The sequence below is a fragment of the Trematomus bernacchii genome, unplaced genomic scaffold, assembly GCF_902827165.1.
Source record: "Trematomus bernacchii unplaced genomic scaffold, fTreBer1.1, whole genome shotgun sequence".
NCBI classification, from domain to species: Eukaryota; Metazoa; Chordata; class Actinopteri; order Perciformes; family Nototheniidae; genus Trematomus; species Trematomus bernacchii.
The window spans coordinates 6,787,328-6,804,734 of NW_022987608.1; the positions used below are offsets into that span (position 1 = coordinate 6,787,328).

General features: G+C 44.4%; 1 protein-coding gene across 1 annotated transcript in view; it reads right to left on the reverse strand.

Moving 5' to 3' along the window:
- The window catches only part of sox5 (SRY-box transcription factor 5), an 80,722-nt gene that overhangs the window by 57,248 nt on the left and 6,067 nt on the right, over positions 1–17,407 (reverse strand). Inside the window, 2 exon segments of the mRNA XM_034131479.1 lie at positions 4,572–4,794; positions 12,319–12,514. Coding sequence (XP_033987370.1) covers positions 4,572–4,794; positions 12,319–12,514 — 419 coding nt within the window.

The following is a 17,407-nucleotide window of genomic DNA, read 5'->3' on the forward strand; positions in this document are numbered from 1 at the left end:
GGCAGAATGTATCCGCCCTTCCCATTGTCACCCATTGGAGTGTAGGGAGGCGTGAGGGAGCTCCGGCCACTGTGTGCTTGTGTGGCACAATGGCCTCGCCTAAGTGCTGTCCTATAAAATGCCTCAGTGCTCTCTAAAAGCAAGCCCTGGGTTCCCTCCCTGCCTTGAAAATAGATGAAGTGCTGTGCGTGCATGTGTGTGTGTATTGTGTGACATCTGTCATTGAGTTGGCATTTTCAGTATGGAAACCAGTGCCTCGGAGCAGCGAGTACGCTCAGCCATAAAAACACCATTCTGGTTGACCTCAAGGTTGCCCGCGCTGTTATAAACCTGCACAACGCGTGTGTGTGCATCAGTGTGTGTGTTGTGTCTCTGCACGTGTGTTCAGGTCAAGGCTGCGCAATATAAAGGCCAGGGTCTGACCCCAGAGCTGCACCACTCAGTAAAACAACAAGAATATTGCCATTTGTTGACCCTGACAACATATTCCCCACGAGAGGCAAGTGACAATCAGAGCCACATAAGCAAGCTCAGTGCAAAATGGTCACTGGTAATAAGGATTTTTCTCATGGCATAGCAATCATTTTGTCAAACTGGATGTCTGTTTACAAGAAATTGGGCAATTTGTTGTCCATCCATCCAATATGCTATCTTTATTAAACTGTTTTTTTTATCTTGTTAAGGATAGGACACCAAATGTGTTTAATCAGACATCCCAAAAAGTGTAATTCTTATCTTTCTGCAGTTAATACATTTCAAATTGCTATCAAATTTGTTTTTCACAAGGGTGAAGTGTTGACACTGGAAGTTCAAAAGAAATACTGATACTGTTGAATTCACCTGCACTTACAGAAGATTAAAAGGTATTTTCCAAATATCATAACAGTTCCAATGGAACTTGCGCCATTTAGGCAATATCTAAAGGTTTATTCAGCTACAAAAATACACAGCAGAAACTATGGCAAAAAAAGAGAAATCATAAAAATGTCCCAGAGGCCGTAGAGCCCAAGTGACGGGTAGCTGGAGCTGGGGAGCATAGGGTCAGCAGAAGGGTCCAGAGATGGAGCTCAGCTGGCACTCACTGTGAGACACTTTCTGCCAGAGAGAGGAGAGGAGAGGAGAGGAGAGGAGAGGAGAGGAGAGGAGAGGAGAGGAGAGGAGAGGAGAGGAGAGGAGAGGAGAGGAGAGGAGAGGAGAGGAGAGGAGAGGAGAGGAGAGGAGAGGAGAGGAGAGGAGAGGAGAGGAGAGGAGAGGAGAGGAGAGGAAAGGAAAGGAATGAGGCTGAGTGTCTGGTGAAAGTCCAGGGCAGTGAAGGCACCACTCCAGGGGCCGAAAGGAACATCTGTGCCCCATTTAGTGATGTTTCTTCTCCTTTTAAATCGCCTCGTTTTAATTCTCCTCTTTTATTTTGCAGTTTATAGTCTCATTCTATCCATCTTTCCAGCTATCCATCTATCTCTCTATCTCTCTATCTATTCATTCCCACTGCTGGGCAAATAGATTATCACCAGGCCTTGCTCTGTGGCACAGGGGTCACAAGGGGTTAAATGGCGAGTCCAAGGGAACAGTCCAGGTGTGTGTATGTGTGTGTGTTTAACTGTACAGGTGTGTGTATGCAATCTCTCTTGGGTGTCAGCACCGGCTCTCCTTTCGACCCCGTGCCTCCCGCGACGCTCTACACTCTGCTCTCATTATTCCATGTAATGACACACACACACACTCGAGCACGAGCGGCTTGCCCTGCGGCCTCTCGCCTCGGGTCCCGGACAAACACACATAAACAAATGCGCGCACACACACACACATGATGGTGTCATGGCTTTCTTATCTCCGCTTTTCCTCCCTGTCGCTCCTGAAGAATTTATTTAAGACGGCGGCTAGCGGTGTGTGTGTCTGCGTCTGCACGTATTTGTACCGTGTGTGTGTGTGTGTGAGAAAGTGAGTGTGTATCTCCAGGGTAGCAGGTGGCCGGTGGAGTAAGACAGGAGATGAATGGAGAGAGCAGGAGAGCGGTGGAGCATGGTTGGGCCAGGCCATGGGGGACAACATGGCTAGTCATTTATTAGAGGACAACACATACACACACACCTTGTGCGCGCACCTTGCATGTATGCCGACTAATGCAATCCTTCCCATGACACACACGCGTGCTATGTCACAAATACATATGCAAATACACAAACACAAGTGTACATGCTCCCAAAGGCTTAAACAGCACACGCACACTTACACACACACTGACCTAGTATCTACCACTCTCCATTCATCTAGCCTAAGTAGAGCAGCACTAGCCACAACACAGAAATATATCTTTCAAACTCAAGCCATACTTGTGTGACTGAGTGAGTGTGTGTGTGTGTGTGATGTTTAGCTCAGGGCCTGCCTTTCGACAAGTCAAGCTTCTTACTCTGTTCCGAGATGTTTATCGTTTACTGACCTATTTTGTCTTTTGCCCCTTGTTCACATCCCTGCTAGTGTTAATGCTCCTACACTCTGGATGTATGTGTGTGTGTGTGTCATTGATCCAGCTGGAAGCAGTGTGTGTAACACAGGGAGAGAGAGGGAGCAGTAATATTCCAGGCCTTTCATAATGATTAAAGCCTTCATTAAATTTTCATCCCAACCTGCTGTTTGCTGCTAATGGTCTTTGTGAGCCACACAGCCAAACAATAGCTAGCTGGGCACAGAAAAGGGATTTCTATCTCGCGCTCAATACCGCCCCTCGTCGTTTCTCTAACTCTCCCCCCCCCCCCCCCCCCCCCCCCCCCCCCCCCCCCCTCTCCATTTCCCTCTGCCTCTCTTCATCTTTTCTCAGCATCCCTTTTCTTCCTTTACTCTCTTTCTTCTTCCTTTCTCTGTTGCTTGGCCTGGGCTTTTGAGTGTGTGTGTGTGTGTGTGTGTGTGTGTGTGCTGGGTCTGGAGGCGCTGGGGCCTTTTGTTAGCGCGTTTCATTTAAACGTAGGGCAGATAATGCTCGCGGTTGGTTTGGATGCCGCACCACTGTGGCACTCCGCTAATGGGGTCTGTGAAGACACTGCTCTCTCTCTCTCCTTCACTCTCCTCCTTCCTTTACATCTCCCTCTCTCTCTCTCTCTCTCTCTCTCTCTCTGTGTCTGCGCTGGCTAACTCCATAAATATCCATTATTGCTGTTTTTCCCCCAGTGCAGCCAGTTCACGAGGTCCAGTGAATCAGCGGACAACCCAAAACACACCTCAATTACAGCTCAGCTCGACAAACAACCTACTTTTTCTTTTTTGTTGTAACATGTGCCACAACAGGCCTCTCTATTGAAAGGAATAAAAACAAGCAGACGGCGAGAGCTAACCAGCAGTTTCGACCGCTTTGAAAGCCTTATAGAGGAGTCTGGAAAATAAGGTTAGCACATCGCAGCTTGAAATGAAAGCCTGTTGATGTACTGTCTGGAACACACACCGACACATGAACACTTAAAAGACAAACACGCACTGCTGCACTGTTCGTTCACCTTTTGGGCATGGTGTCGTACAGGCTGCCTACAGTTCAGAAATGTTTGAATAGAAATCCCAGGCACAGCAGTGGTGGATTTAGAAGCAAGAGAAAAGTATTTATGAAAATATTTAGTTTTTATAACATACATCTGCCATAAAGGGCTCAACCTTATTTGGGATCAATTATCTTCAGATCTTTTTAGTTTGGTCGGTTTCCAAACTTTCAGACACTTTGGACCAATGAAAACCTCTGCTTCGCTTCAAGGGGGCCTTTAATTCCCATTTTCACGGTTTTACTTTTTCTCTGGGTTTCTTTTACAACATGTTTACATGCTCAAAAAGCACATTATTTTTTCTCTTGCTGTCTCACACTGACCTCCCTTTGTTGCCCACGAAATTCATATCCACCAATGTTATTTATATTATCCCATTAGAAGGACACCTGTCTGTAATCTCTTTATCACATTATCACTATCACATGCATTTCACAGTGACTTAAGCCCCTCTTTATCTGCCCAATGAGAAATTAGAGATGGCCACGGGCTAATTATATCTCTTGACTCCAAACTGTTAGCCCAAGGCTAAATGTGTGAATGAAATGGGGGGCTAATTGAGCTAAGCTATGTAGCCCTGAGCAAAGAATCTGGTTTAGTGTCTTCAATCGTTTGTCTCTTCCTTTATCTGAGGGCTGAGACGGTGTAATCCCAAAGGTTACAAAGGTAGCAGGTAAGGTGCATTAAACAATCACTGGTCATTCAGAGGAAAGGTAATGCGAGTGTAAAGAAAGGTTTCAGGCTTCTGGCTTCTCACACACTCACATGCATGCACACGTCTTATTTGTCAAGTTGTGATAGATATGCAAAGCGTGGTGGACAATAGGCCCTAACAGCTGATGCTGTCTGTCTGTCTGTGTGCTGGAAAACAAAGGCTCGCCTCTCGTCTGAATGTGTGTGGGTTCATAACAGAGCATGAGAGCGATACAGAGAGAAGAAGAAGAGAGAAAGGACAACAGAGTGTGATAAAAGAGCGGCTCAGAGCCAGAGAGACGGCGGGAGCTGCAGATCACACATCTGGCCGCACAAGCGTCCCCTTTCATCACTGACCTTCTGGCTCGTTCTTGATCAGCTCCTCCATCTTCCGCTGCTTCAGTGTGTCCACAACGTCTGCCAGGCTGCCCTTGCGTCTCTCTGGGGTCCCGAGGGTACCTGTGGCTAAGCTTCCGTCGCTGCAGGGCCGCCCACCTCCTCCACCATCCTCTTTGCCTGGTGAGGTAGCATTGTGCTGGGGGTAAGGACTCAAAGAGCTCCGCTTAGTGCCGTCCTGCTCCTGAAAGGTAAGGAGGAGAGAAGACATCAATTACTCAAAATGGACCAAAACTTTAAGACAGAAATAAACAAAATGGGAGAGAGATAAATGAGAAGGAGGTGGAGGAGGAGCTGGCAAACACCCTTCATTATCATCCACACCAATCTTCCCTTTATTCTCTCCATCTCCCCTTCTCATAGCTCAGTGCAACTGTCATCCCCGGCCAGTTATCTCAAGTTAGGGCACATTTCTTCTTCTTTCTATCCCTCACATCCTTGGGAATCTGCATTTGACTGACTTGGAGGTACTTGACAGAAGGAGCACATGAAACAACAGCAAAAGACTCCGCACTCTCTCAGAGTCGCACTAACTCTTCATTACAAAGACTCCAACGGCTCGGCTTTGAGGGACGTCCAACGCAACTGTACCCAATCCCAAGCCTGAGTTTCAACGCCACTTTTGTCCTACGATTCGTGACAATTAATGCTGAGAATGCAACTCCATCAAACAAAACACAAAGCTTTGGAGAGGTGTCAAATCATTTACATAAATCTATGAAAGAAGTGACAAAAAACAATCAGCACGACTGATACAAAGTATAATATATACAGCTCAAAGTAAAGCAACTTTTGCCAAGCTGTCGTGATGAATAATTTTCAAAACTGTCTTGTATCTTAAGTCTATGCAGTCTTTACCAAGTTTAATGACCTTTGGAAATCACATTTCTCTTTTAAAGTTTGAAAAAAACATATACAAATTTGAATCCTTAATTCCTAATTTAGAAAACTGCAGTTTTTAAGGTGTACATCTACTCAAGGAAAGTATGAGCTTCACTCTATACGTTTAAGGTGTGAAGATAAGAGCACTGGGATAAGACTTTCTCAAAATTATTGTAATGTATTTTTAAAGAGGCCCTATTATGCAAATGTTCAGGTTTCATATTTGTTTTTTGTGCCTCTACTGTGACATGTTTTGGAGGGGGAGTGTGTGGGAGAGAAACTCCCTCAGGTCTGAACTTTGGGATTTAATCCTTTGCATACCATTTACATGCACATAAACCATAATAGGGGCCCTTCAAGAAATTCTAGTTAAGTAAATACACAAGTTTTCATTTATTTGTTTTGAAAACCAGACGTAAAAGTTGTCTGGAGTTTTTATCATCTTTTAAACAAAGAGTTCAACAGTAAGAAAAAGAGCTCTTGACAGCCGCTGACTCGTAAGTAACTTCCAGCTTCTTAATCTTTGACCTAATGAAACCTGTGTTTGCTTGGATAGCGCTTGTGATAGACTTAATGCCGGCTAAGCCCAATCAATAGTGACACTGAGAAGGAGGATGTTGTCAGCATAGGAAGAGAACACACACTACCTGCTTATCACACACACCAGTGTAGGTTCTGTATAGGTGCTCTAAATGAATCTGCAGACACTCGGCATCCTCTCACACACACAGGTGTTTTAAAGGTGTGTGTAGTGCTCTTTAATTACAGAAACAAGTGAGTCAGTCAGTCAGCTCAGCTGTTCGTAGACGGGAGGGTCAATGGTCCACAGGGTTAATCTTTGGCTAATCGCACTACAATATGGAGCACGCCACCAGACACACGCACATATACACACTTCTGTCTGTGTGGTACATAACAGCTGTAATAATAGCATTATAGTGTATTAAGACAGAGATAGTTTTATGAATCATTAACTCGCAGGCAGCTGGTGGAAGTGGAATTTAAAACTGAGATCACAGTCCACGATGAGGTCATCTCCACCTCAGATACTCTTTTTTTTCTCAGAAAAGAAAAGGAAAAACTCCATGTCACAAACTTTAAAATTATTCCTCTGTGTTTTTTTTGAGAGAATAAAGCCAGGCAGAAGCTTTCAATATTGACGACGCTTTCATTGTCAGTGGCCAAACACTATATGAGAGGTACAGCAGACCATTATCACTTGTCATTTTATACACTTGACTGACTCCCTCTCCTTGGCGCCGTGTGTTTCCACGCTCTGAATAAGTCAGCACGCTCAATAATTCACTAATTCTTCCCTCCGTGGGTTTGCACATGCATTGTAATTGAGGGACAGAGTGTGACAGCGATGATATGGCTGTAACAAGTTGTGTATATACAGTATATGACGCGGTGATGAGGCTTTAAAACAGATGCTGCTGAGGCTCTAACACTCTGCCTGAGGGCTGTGCTGCGCTACTGTCTTGTGATTCTAAAGCGCTGAAAGACTTTACTCTTCTCCGCGCAGCGCCTGACCAAGTGATGGCCCGACCTGCTCCTGTCTTTGCTTCATTTCTTGCTCTCCTGTTCTTCAGATTAGGGAAATTCAGACTTCAAATGAGCGGCTTTGTGATTACGAGTTGCATCAGCGCCGGCACGACATGCAAATGTAACGAGACAGAGAAGGAGTGTAAGTGGGTAGAAGTCAAAGGAAAAGAAAGGAGAGAGAGGCGATGTTATTAGAGGAAATGAGCGAGAGAGTTGACATAGAGAGACACACGGAGAAAGGGAGAGAGGAAGGCAGGCATCTTGAAGGCAGCGGTCACACCTGTCACATCCCATTTATCTAATCCAGCGCCTACTTAAAACAGCCGCACTCTTTCTTTCGAGAGAGATGTCGCGCAAACAAAACAAACAGAACAAAAATACGGTGGGGGGGAGACGGAGAGAGAGATGGGGGGGGATGGAGTCTTTTTTCGAAAAAATCTGCCAGAGAGATGTCATCTCACTGCGTCCAACAATGAAGGTCATTTCCCAATCAAGAGGAATTAGCAGGGGGCCGTGGCTTCTTCAAAGATCTTGTAAATTAGGGCCCATGACATTATTTATGTGTGAAGTCAGACAGACAGCCTTATCCCGGAGGCAACTTAAATGGCTTATGATTTACAACCCCCCCCCCCACATCAAACCTCCCAGCATATAATCCATGTGCCCTGCTGACACTCTTACCCCGGCTATTCTGCAAAGTCCAAGACAGAGGGATCAGAAAGACAGGAGAGATCCTCTATTGTAAGCGGATGTCACTCACTGCGCCGCTCCTGCTTTAACACGGGCTGCAAAACTTTTCTCATCAACATGCATTTATTCCCAAGTACAAACAGAAATCCTGGATAGTGTAAACGTTCATGCCCTCCACCCAGTGCATGCGGTTGATCAGGTTTTCTTCGCCATTTCTGTGTGTACATGTGTGACACTGTGAGTGCACATAGCCTGTAGGTGTGTGTGTGTTTATGTGCGAGTGCCTGCATATATGTATTTATATGCACTGGATGTGGCAGGCTGGCAGTGTGGGCGGTTCTGCCTTTAGTTTGCAGATGTCAATTCTCTTCCAAAATGACTGGAACAAAGTAAAAATTGCGCCTCACTCTCTTTATCCTTTTACTGCCTCTGCAATGGAACCGAATTAAACAACTTTTGTCTTCTTAAGCTCATCTGTGAGGGGTGGTTGGTTTAAAAACACATAACTCATGCCAAAAAAGAGAGAGGGGGGGAATCAAATGCTATTTTTTTTTCCTACAGCCAGCACAGATGCTGCTGTTAATGTTGTTCTTTTTAAAATTCTTCCCTTCCTCCTCTGTCGAGACTCTATTTCTTCCTCTCCTTCTATCTCTACTCTCATAGCCTGACATGTCTCGGGCTGTGCAAGGTGTATGTGTGGAAAAACAATATTTGATGCTTGGCGTGTCGTTGTGGATCAAGGCATGGACAATGTGGCAGTAGGAAGACCTGGAAACAGCTGCTCAACTGAAATACTCGCACACAAATACACATCTAGAGAATGTCACTGATCACTCCTGCAGGGGGGTAAGGACTTAGCTCCACTGCCAGAGCTGCCAATCTCCACCACATGCACTTAACACACCTCCGATTACACTGCCAAACACACACACATGTAGCAAATCCCTTTACATGCCATGGCTAAACACAGACACTGTCAGTTTTGACTCCGATGTCCCTCAGGCTGGGACAAGCGAGCAAACACACATCCTCCTGTTCCAACAATATGGTGGAGCTTTTCCCCCAAAATAGATAGCCTTTTTTTAAACGTGGTATATTAAACAAAAAAATGTGTATTGTCCACGAATGACACACCTGCTCTTTCCTTATCTAAAAACAAACATGCAGCTGTATTTTCTGTATTTTAAATAGCAGTTTGGCGAAAATGCACGCCAATATATTTTACCACGACCCCTCGCTGTTGACAGGCAAGCGTGTGTTGATTCATTAGTGCATCACTGGCATGTGAAATTAAGTGTGACCACTGTGTCTCAAGACTGCTCAATGACTGTGTTAAATCTGTCAAATTCACATACACACACACACATAATCACACATACAAATGACAAAAAAAAGAGGGGAAGAGAGGGCTCGTGGAGGAAAAATGAATAAGAAATAATGCCTGATGAAATATCTTTATAGTTTTCAATCATGGCGAGTATCTCGCCTGTTAATGAAATAATTAGTGTTTGTGCATTAACACATTTATGAGAGAAGATGCTTGCCTCTGTATGATGTGAAAACAATTTTTTTCGTCAAGGATTTGCCAAACACAAACATAAAAGACTTAAAAGAAATCACGCAAGAAGGATATTTTTAAATGAACGTGCATCACCAATTAAATGCACCTTTTTAAGGTAATCCATTATTTTCAGAACTGTTTAAAAAATATCCATCTGTACTTACTTTTTGTATCATAACTGGATTCTGTGTTGATTGGCTGACCTCACTGAACTACCACTAAAATCCTTCCCATCAGGCATTTGAACTGAACTATTCTCAGCCAATCAGGGTCCAGCAGCACGGAGAGAGCTTCACATTCGATAAAAAGCCAATTTAGACAAACTACATTCATTCGCAAACCATTATGAAAACATTATTCTCATGTAGAGCCAGGGTTCGTACAAAATCAACATTTGAAAAAAGAGAATAATGTGGCACTTTCAGCTTTAAAAAAAATGTGAAAGTGCTGTTTTTTATTCTGTGTGTGTGTGGCAGCTGCAGCAGGCAGGTAGAGCGGCAGGCGGGATGAAGAGGTCAGTGTGTGGCTGAGCGCTTCTCCTCCGCCGTGTTAATTTACTATGACAAGATAAAGCTGTAATCTCGTCTGCCCCCCCTTTCTCCTCGCGCTCTCCCCCCGCTGCCTCACTTCCAAGTCAACCGGTCGCAGATGAGCCATTTACTTCCCCCTATTACCTTACGACAATTGCCCTGGGAGAGGGAGAGACCCCCACCCCACTCCCTTAGAGTCCCACCGACACCCCCGCCAAGCTGTAAATCTCCCTTCTCCATTTCTCTTCATCCACTTTTCACTGACAGTCAGCGGCAAAGGGATTGGCACTGTAACCCCTCCCCCCACCACAAAAAATAACGTAACACACATTTTACAACATGCCAAGCAGGCAGTCGGATAAGCCCCCGGCCCACCTGCTAAACACACACCACTTTATTAGTCACATCAGCTATTATGCTATGTATGCCCCCCTCCCCACACACACACATCAAAGCTGTGACCCTTCTGCTGTCAAGTAATGGACTAGAAAATAAGTTGTGTATCATTCATCATATAGTTCAAGAGGGGTCTCTTAATAATGTCCTTAGGAAAGCCAGTGGTAGGGCCAATTTTTTATTAAATATTAATGGTACTTATGTTTGTAATTTGCTTGATTTAATTACATTTCAGTATAAATATAAAGATATATTTAAACAAACAGAGGAATAATCCAACACCTGTCCTGAACAAGAAAAAATAATTGTGTGTGTGTGTGTGTGTGTGTGTGTGTGTGTGTGTGTGTGTGTGTGTGTGTGTGTGTGTGTGTGTGTGTGTGTGTGTGTGTGTGTGTGTGTGTGTGTGTGTGTGTGGTGTGTGTGTGTGTGTGTGTGTGTGTGTGTGTGTGTGTGTGTGTGTGTGTGTGTGTGTGTGTGTGTGTGTGTGTGTGTGTGTGTGTGTGTGTGTGTGTGTGTGTGTGTGTGTGTGTGTGTGTGTGTGTGTGTGTGTGTGTGTGTGTGTGTGTGTGTGTGTGTGTGTGTGTGTGTGTGTGTGTGTGTGTGTGTGTGTGTGTGTGTGTGTGTGTGTGTGTGTGTGTGTGTCCCAGGACTTTGGTTTACAGTGGGCACCAGCCACACATGCAGAGTCCACAGTGGGCGGGGCCTGACGGATAATCAGAGGGCTAATTACAGAATTAGCTTCCATTACGGCTCCTAAGCACTGTTTCATTGTTTTACAGCATGCAGGGCTTTTATCATCAGCATGGGGGAAAGGTCGACGGTGGTTATCAAAACACCGCTGTGACAAGGTGTGTATCAAGATCAGGGCCCAGGGGAAACTAAGACAGTAAATTGCACACTGTAACTGTAAGTGAATTATTATAAATGTGGGTACAAACACATTTTAAATAAGATAAAGTCCTTTAACAGACACCCTTAAATGTTAATGACATATTATCGGGGTGGAGAGTCCACATTTTGTTGCGCAAACCTGATTTTAAAAAACAAAATAATGCATACACGTAATACCCTATTGAGTCACATCATCACACTAATGTACTGAGCATGCATTGTAAATCACGCCGCATGTATAGAATGTGGAATAAGCCCGGATACAGAGAGGCCTAGCTAATATTTCACAACTGTACAAATACACACACAGATGCATTTACACACACACAGCGCCATACATCCAGCACCACCACACAAAATGACTCACTGCAATGCCTCACATTTTGCAGTCACACAACTGTGCATCAATCGGGCTCAAGGCGAAGGCTGGTGGCGCGCTCATAAAAGCAAAAACACGTGTGCACCAAAACAGTAGCCTTGAACCTTCATTTTTTCCCATTTTCTGAAAAAATAAATATCAATATTTCTGCCTCTGTAGAAATCTCACTTTATTCAGTTCTGAATCACCCAATATATATATCTTGTTATTGTTGAGTAAGTTGTTTTGTATTGGGGTTTAAAAGTTGAATCTTAGTAGCCAATAGAGAAGTAAACGACATACCAAAGATATGATTCCAGACTGTATAAGCCTTCATTTTGAAGATATTTCTGGGCTACCACTGCCATTATTTAAGTGCCAATGTTGAAAGGAGGAGACAGAGGGAATTAATGAAAAGCAATAACATGGTTTTAGTTTAAACACCATTTCAGAAGACACTAAATAAAAAATGTCAAAGATGTTGAATTCTCGCTAAATAAGTCCTAAACAAAATATTTTTTTAGTTTTAGAGTTATAGCTCACAAAATGTTTATGGCGGATGTACACAATAATGATTATAATGCCAAGTCAAAACTTGAGCGTCACTTTTTAAAGCTTTTATCTGTTTACATTATTATATTATTGCAAAATGGCCGCATTAAAAGTTTCCCGACTTGGCTTGTAGCAGTTTCTGTTTGCAGTGTTGCCATGGATATACAGTCATTTATTATTGGATGACTTAGACACTGAAGGACACTTACAAACGCACAATTTCTCAATCCTGCTCCAGTCCACCAGCATCCACAGGTGGGTGCTTCCACAACACAATAAGCAAAAGAGGCTAGCTGTCCTTACCATGTTGGGGGGGCTGTCCAAGTTGCGGTTGTGAGGCGAACGAGGGGACACCTTGCCGCAGTAGGAGGCCAGGGGTAGGTGGATGACACCGCCCAGTCCCTCGCTATCCTCATCCTCCATTCGCTGTCTGCTGGTTGCCATGGTTACCTCTCCATCTGTCCCCCCATATGGAGAGGCTGGTCGCTTGGAAGACATCCTGGAAAAAAAAGGGAGATAGAAAGACAGAGGGAGAAGGAAAAACAAGAGTGAGCAATATTCAAAGGGTGATATAATAGCTTGACGTCTGGAGTTATATGACGTACGTTTCTGTGGATAAGACTAGTTCCTGGAACTAAGAAGTTTGTTCAGTGGACACAGCTCTCAAAGTGAAAGTCCAGACAATATCCCCTCAGTCAGTCTGTGAGTATCCAGCTTTCTGGCAGACCTTCAAACACACTCTCAGGTCTTACAGTATGTTTACCACGGGGGCCATTCAACGTTCACATTTCCAAAAGACGGGGCCATTACTGCAAATGGAGCCCGCTTGCACTGGCATTGTGGAGGAAATGACCATGTCTTGACAATAGCCTTTTCAGAGAGAGAGAGAGAGAGAGAGAGAGAGACATACAGAGTGGGAAAGAGTAGAGAAATAAGAGGGAGAGAGTGAGAGCAGTATATGCACGGTGGCAATAATTTGTGTTTATGAAAACCTCCGGACAATAGGAGAACCGGAGGAAAATAGCTAGCAATGCGAAGGCCCCGCTGTTTGCATTTGTTACCATGGCTTTGTTCCCTTGAAAAGAAAGAAAGGATATAAAGCCACATCTATTAGGTGAACTCTGTCTCTCACAAGGTACATTTGCCTCCCTGTACTTCAGCTGAATAGGGATTCAGTGACTATGCAGCAATAATAGAATTTAATGTGGTTCTCAGCATCGCCTGAGTGCTTTCAGATGCACTTGTCAGCCTTGAAGGCAGTGCGACTATGACCCTGGGTAATAGGCTGCTAAAGCTCAGTCGCAAAGAGTGTGACAGGGATGGAGGCGTGGAGGGGCCTGTGAAAACTTGAGGGGATGGGTGAGTAATGGGACGCGGTAAAAAAAACGCGGAATAAGCAACAGGCGTTTGGCTCTCGTAGTCCGCTCCTTTGTTTTCTCCATTCAATTTAACAAGCTGTTTTCTGCTCATTCTCTCCTTCACCTACTCCATCATATCTTTATCCTACATCTATACCTCACCTGGGTCTGATTTGCTCTTCCTCTCCAGCCTTGCTCTCTCAAATTCTTCCCCGCTCGTCTCCGGTAAACTGATTACACTCTTGACTCTATTGGATTTCCTCTGGACTGTACATCTGGCATTGTTCCTCGGAGCAGCCCTGCCACTAATTCATTGCTTATTTACCTTATGACAGTGGAAGGGTAAACAATATTGAGTGCTGCTCACCGGAGGCGATGAGGAGAGCGCCACGCTAGGAAACGCAACATGCGCCCTTATCACATCACGGGAAGGTTACAGTAAAAATCAAATAATCTCCACTTCAGAGATACCAGAGAAAACTCTTCACCACACTGATGTAATTTCATTACCTTTAATTGTTTTTGGAAGAGTTTGCCTGCAAGAGTCATAGAACTCACAGATAACCTAATAATTGAAACCAATTTACAAATTGGTGTTATCATTTGCATATTGCTGAGAACCTTTTTATCTAGAAATGTCAAGTTTTCAGAAACACAGATAAGCAATTTGTTTTGTTGCAGGTTTTTATAGATTGTATGATTATATCCACTTATAGGGAGCCCTTAATTACCTTTGAAGTTAATCAGGAAAATCACCATTACAGAGACATAGAGCTTTGGCTATTCAATCAAATTGGGCAAAACAATGATCTTTAATAACCCCATTGAACTCTTTGGTTAAGGTTATAATAATCCAATTCTATCTGTCACAAATATGCTGACAGAATACAAATCCACTAACAACCACACATACATATCTGCTTTATCTGTTGCTCCTGGACGCTGTATCTCCGTGGGCTTGCTCAGCAAGAACTGAGGCCATAAATGACCAGTAAAGAGTTTGTAATTCTTTCTATGACAAAAGATTGAGGAGATAAAACCGCTCACTGGTATGATTAAATCATATCAGACCGGAATTGACATTTATGATGCTTGCGTTACAATGACTGAGGAGAAATAAGTGTGTGTGTGCACGAGGATGTGTTGGTCCACACACCATCCAATAAGAGCGGGGGGTCCAGCTGTACAAACTGCAGGGCTTTGAGCCACGCATTACACACACACACACACACACACATATGTGCACATACATAGAACAGAGGCCCTAACACTGCAGGTCTGTCTTCATCCCCGCCTGTTTACTTTGCCGCCTTTCACTCTCTCACACTGAGGCCTTTTGTTTCAGACGCACACACACCTCCCCTTGTGTCCTGTGCACACCTCTGCCTACCCATAACCCCCACACACAGACCTGGGGTGAGCTCTGAACCCTCTCTCCTCACTAATGTCGCACTTTGGCTCAGCTGCATAAGCATCCATGTGCATGTGAGGATTTGTAGTTTCGTTTTTTACAATTTTATAATCCGTCATTTAAACACAGGAGCCACACGGACATATCTATATTGACAGACAGTCTGTAGACAAGAGTAGTTACACATTAACACAGAAAACAACGCGCGTATCAAAAAACTCTGCGGGCCAAAGCACTTTTCTCTCAGTGGCAAACATTTCATCATACTTTTTGCCCCTTTTCTATTTCCTTTATACCTCCTCTCTTCTTCACACCCGTCCACCCCTCCCGTACTTTGCTACTTCTTTCTAGGTGGGTGTCTATGAATGGGGAGGCCGTTCACAGCTCCTCTCCGGCTATAAAATCCCCCTCTCCCTCCCGTTCGCCTTTGAAGTCGAATTACTATACAATTGGGCACGGCGGGTGTGCAAGTTACGCCGGCTACTTCATTTCAAGTTTGGCAGGCCTGTCATGTCGCTGGAGACCTGGAGGTTACCTGGAGGAAGCTGCTTGAAAGCGCAAAACGATGCAAGGATTAAGACAAATTTGGTTTTGTTAAGTAGATAAATTGTCTGTATCGTCCAGGTCAGAATATTAGCATAATTTTACCCCCGTCCAACAACTCAAACAAATCAAACACTTCAAACCAAACACAGTCATTAACACACTAAAAACACACACACATGCAGCTAGCCTTTTCCACAAAGCAGCACTGAAGTTATATTTAAAATGACATAACACTAGTGCAACAATATGGCTGTATATTTTTTCTTTTACAAATAAAAAAACATATTTCTAATGTGCTGCTTATCTCTTCTGACCCCAAAACTGTCACTCCTCTTGCAGGAAGTACACACACACACACACACACATAACTGTGCACACGGTAAGAGCGCTAAGCTGAGATTAGAGCGCCACTTCCCCTTGGCTTTTTGATGATTAGCGGCTCCTCAGTTAAGTCCCTCTCATATCACATATGTCCACTGCAGCTAAGTCACTAATCGGACAGCGACGCACGTCCATTAACGGGCCGAATAATCGCCGTGGACGGTGGTTAACCGTCTCCTGGCCTTGGCTTACTGTGATCAACGCTTCCATTTCATGTTGGCACGTCAGCAGCGGAAAGTTTACGCACACGCAAGCATGTTTAAATACAGGCTGCGAGCTTATGAACACGCGAGAGAAGCCGCTCGCACACACATAAATCTGATGAATTTAGCAAAATGGGGGCAAAGATTAGTTTCAGCTTTATTGAAGAGTGAGAAAAAAGACAAAGCAGCCTATCGCAGAAATGTCCCCGTATAACAAACACACACACACACAAATGCACGGCATTCTCGCACTTTGTGTCTGGCTGCTAACATAATCATGGTGCTAACTGCTCTTGTTAACTCCTCTACTCAGAACAAGCTTTCAGGGAGCGTGGGAGCCTCCTCTGGAGAATTCCACAGTAAAGTGTGTGTGCTTCTGCATATATGTGTGTGTGTGCTCAGCCTCTCTTTAAATTACAACCCATTATTTCAACCACTACAAAAACACACGGCGCACAGTCAGTCGAATCTATCTACAGTAAAACAAGCACGGCGGCTAATTCCAAAGTGCTGTCAGGAGTCAAAGTGACATTTGTGTTTTTCTCCCCCCCCCCCGCCACCTTGTGCTGCTAAGAACTGGCTGCCTGTCACTCAGGTGTAGGTCTTTTTGGCGTGAGCTATCTTTGAAATTGTTCTCCGAGGGAATGGAAGGGCATATCAAAATAGTTGAGCGGAATGTGCCTTTTAGATAAGGCACCCAGGGCGTTTTGCCTCGGAGGAGCCGACCGCAACATTTACATCTCGATGACACCTCAGGCGGGAATTTAAACAAATGTTTCCCCCTGCGCCGCGCTATCACTCGCTTTATTGCCACCGTTTTTTCTCCCCATCTCTCGCTGCATTTGCTCTTCCTTGTCTCAGCTTTCAAAACGATTTCTCCTTCTCTCTCCGTCTCTATCTCTCCGTCACACACTCTTGAACTTATTTTAACATCGTATGTCCTCCTGCTCTTGTCTCTCTCCGTCTTCCTGCCTCTCTCTCTCACTCTCCCCCGGTTTTGTCTTACTTACTGTTCCCTCTTTACACAATCAGCTGTTTGTAAGAATGTCTCTCCATCTCTCCTCGCCTCCCCTCCTTCCCTCCCTCCCTCCCTCCCTCCCTCCTTCTCTGTGCAGACTCTTAAGGATATTGCCTAATATCTATTTATAGGCTGTCCTTTTGAACAGTGGGAAGAGTGGGGCAGCAACACAGAGGGAAGGCTGAGATGGAGGGATACAGATTAAGAAAGGGAGGACCCGGAGGAGGGGGTCAATGATATTCCGTTTTCCTTTAGTCTGGATATGTTTGGTTTATACATTTTTCCAAGCATGACATTTTGTTGATATACTGAGTGTGGAAAAAAGCTGAAACAAATGTCCAGAGTCCATAGGCAAATTTAAAAAGCATCTCTAAAGATGTTTTGACATGCAGCGTAGCATCGTAAAGTGAAAAATGTTCTGCTTGTTAGTATTAGTGGTGTGAAACGCTGGGTTTTCCCTGATGACTTTCTCCAC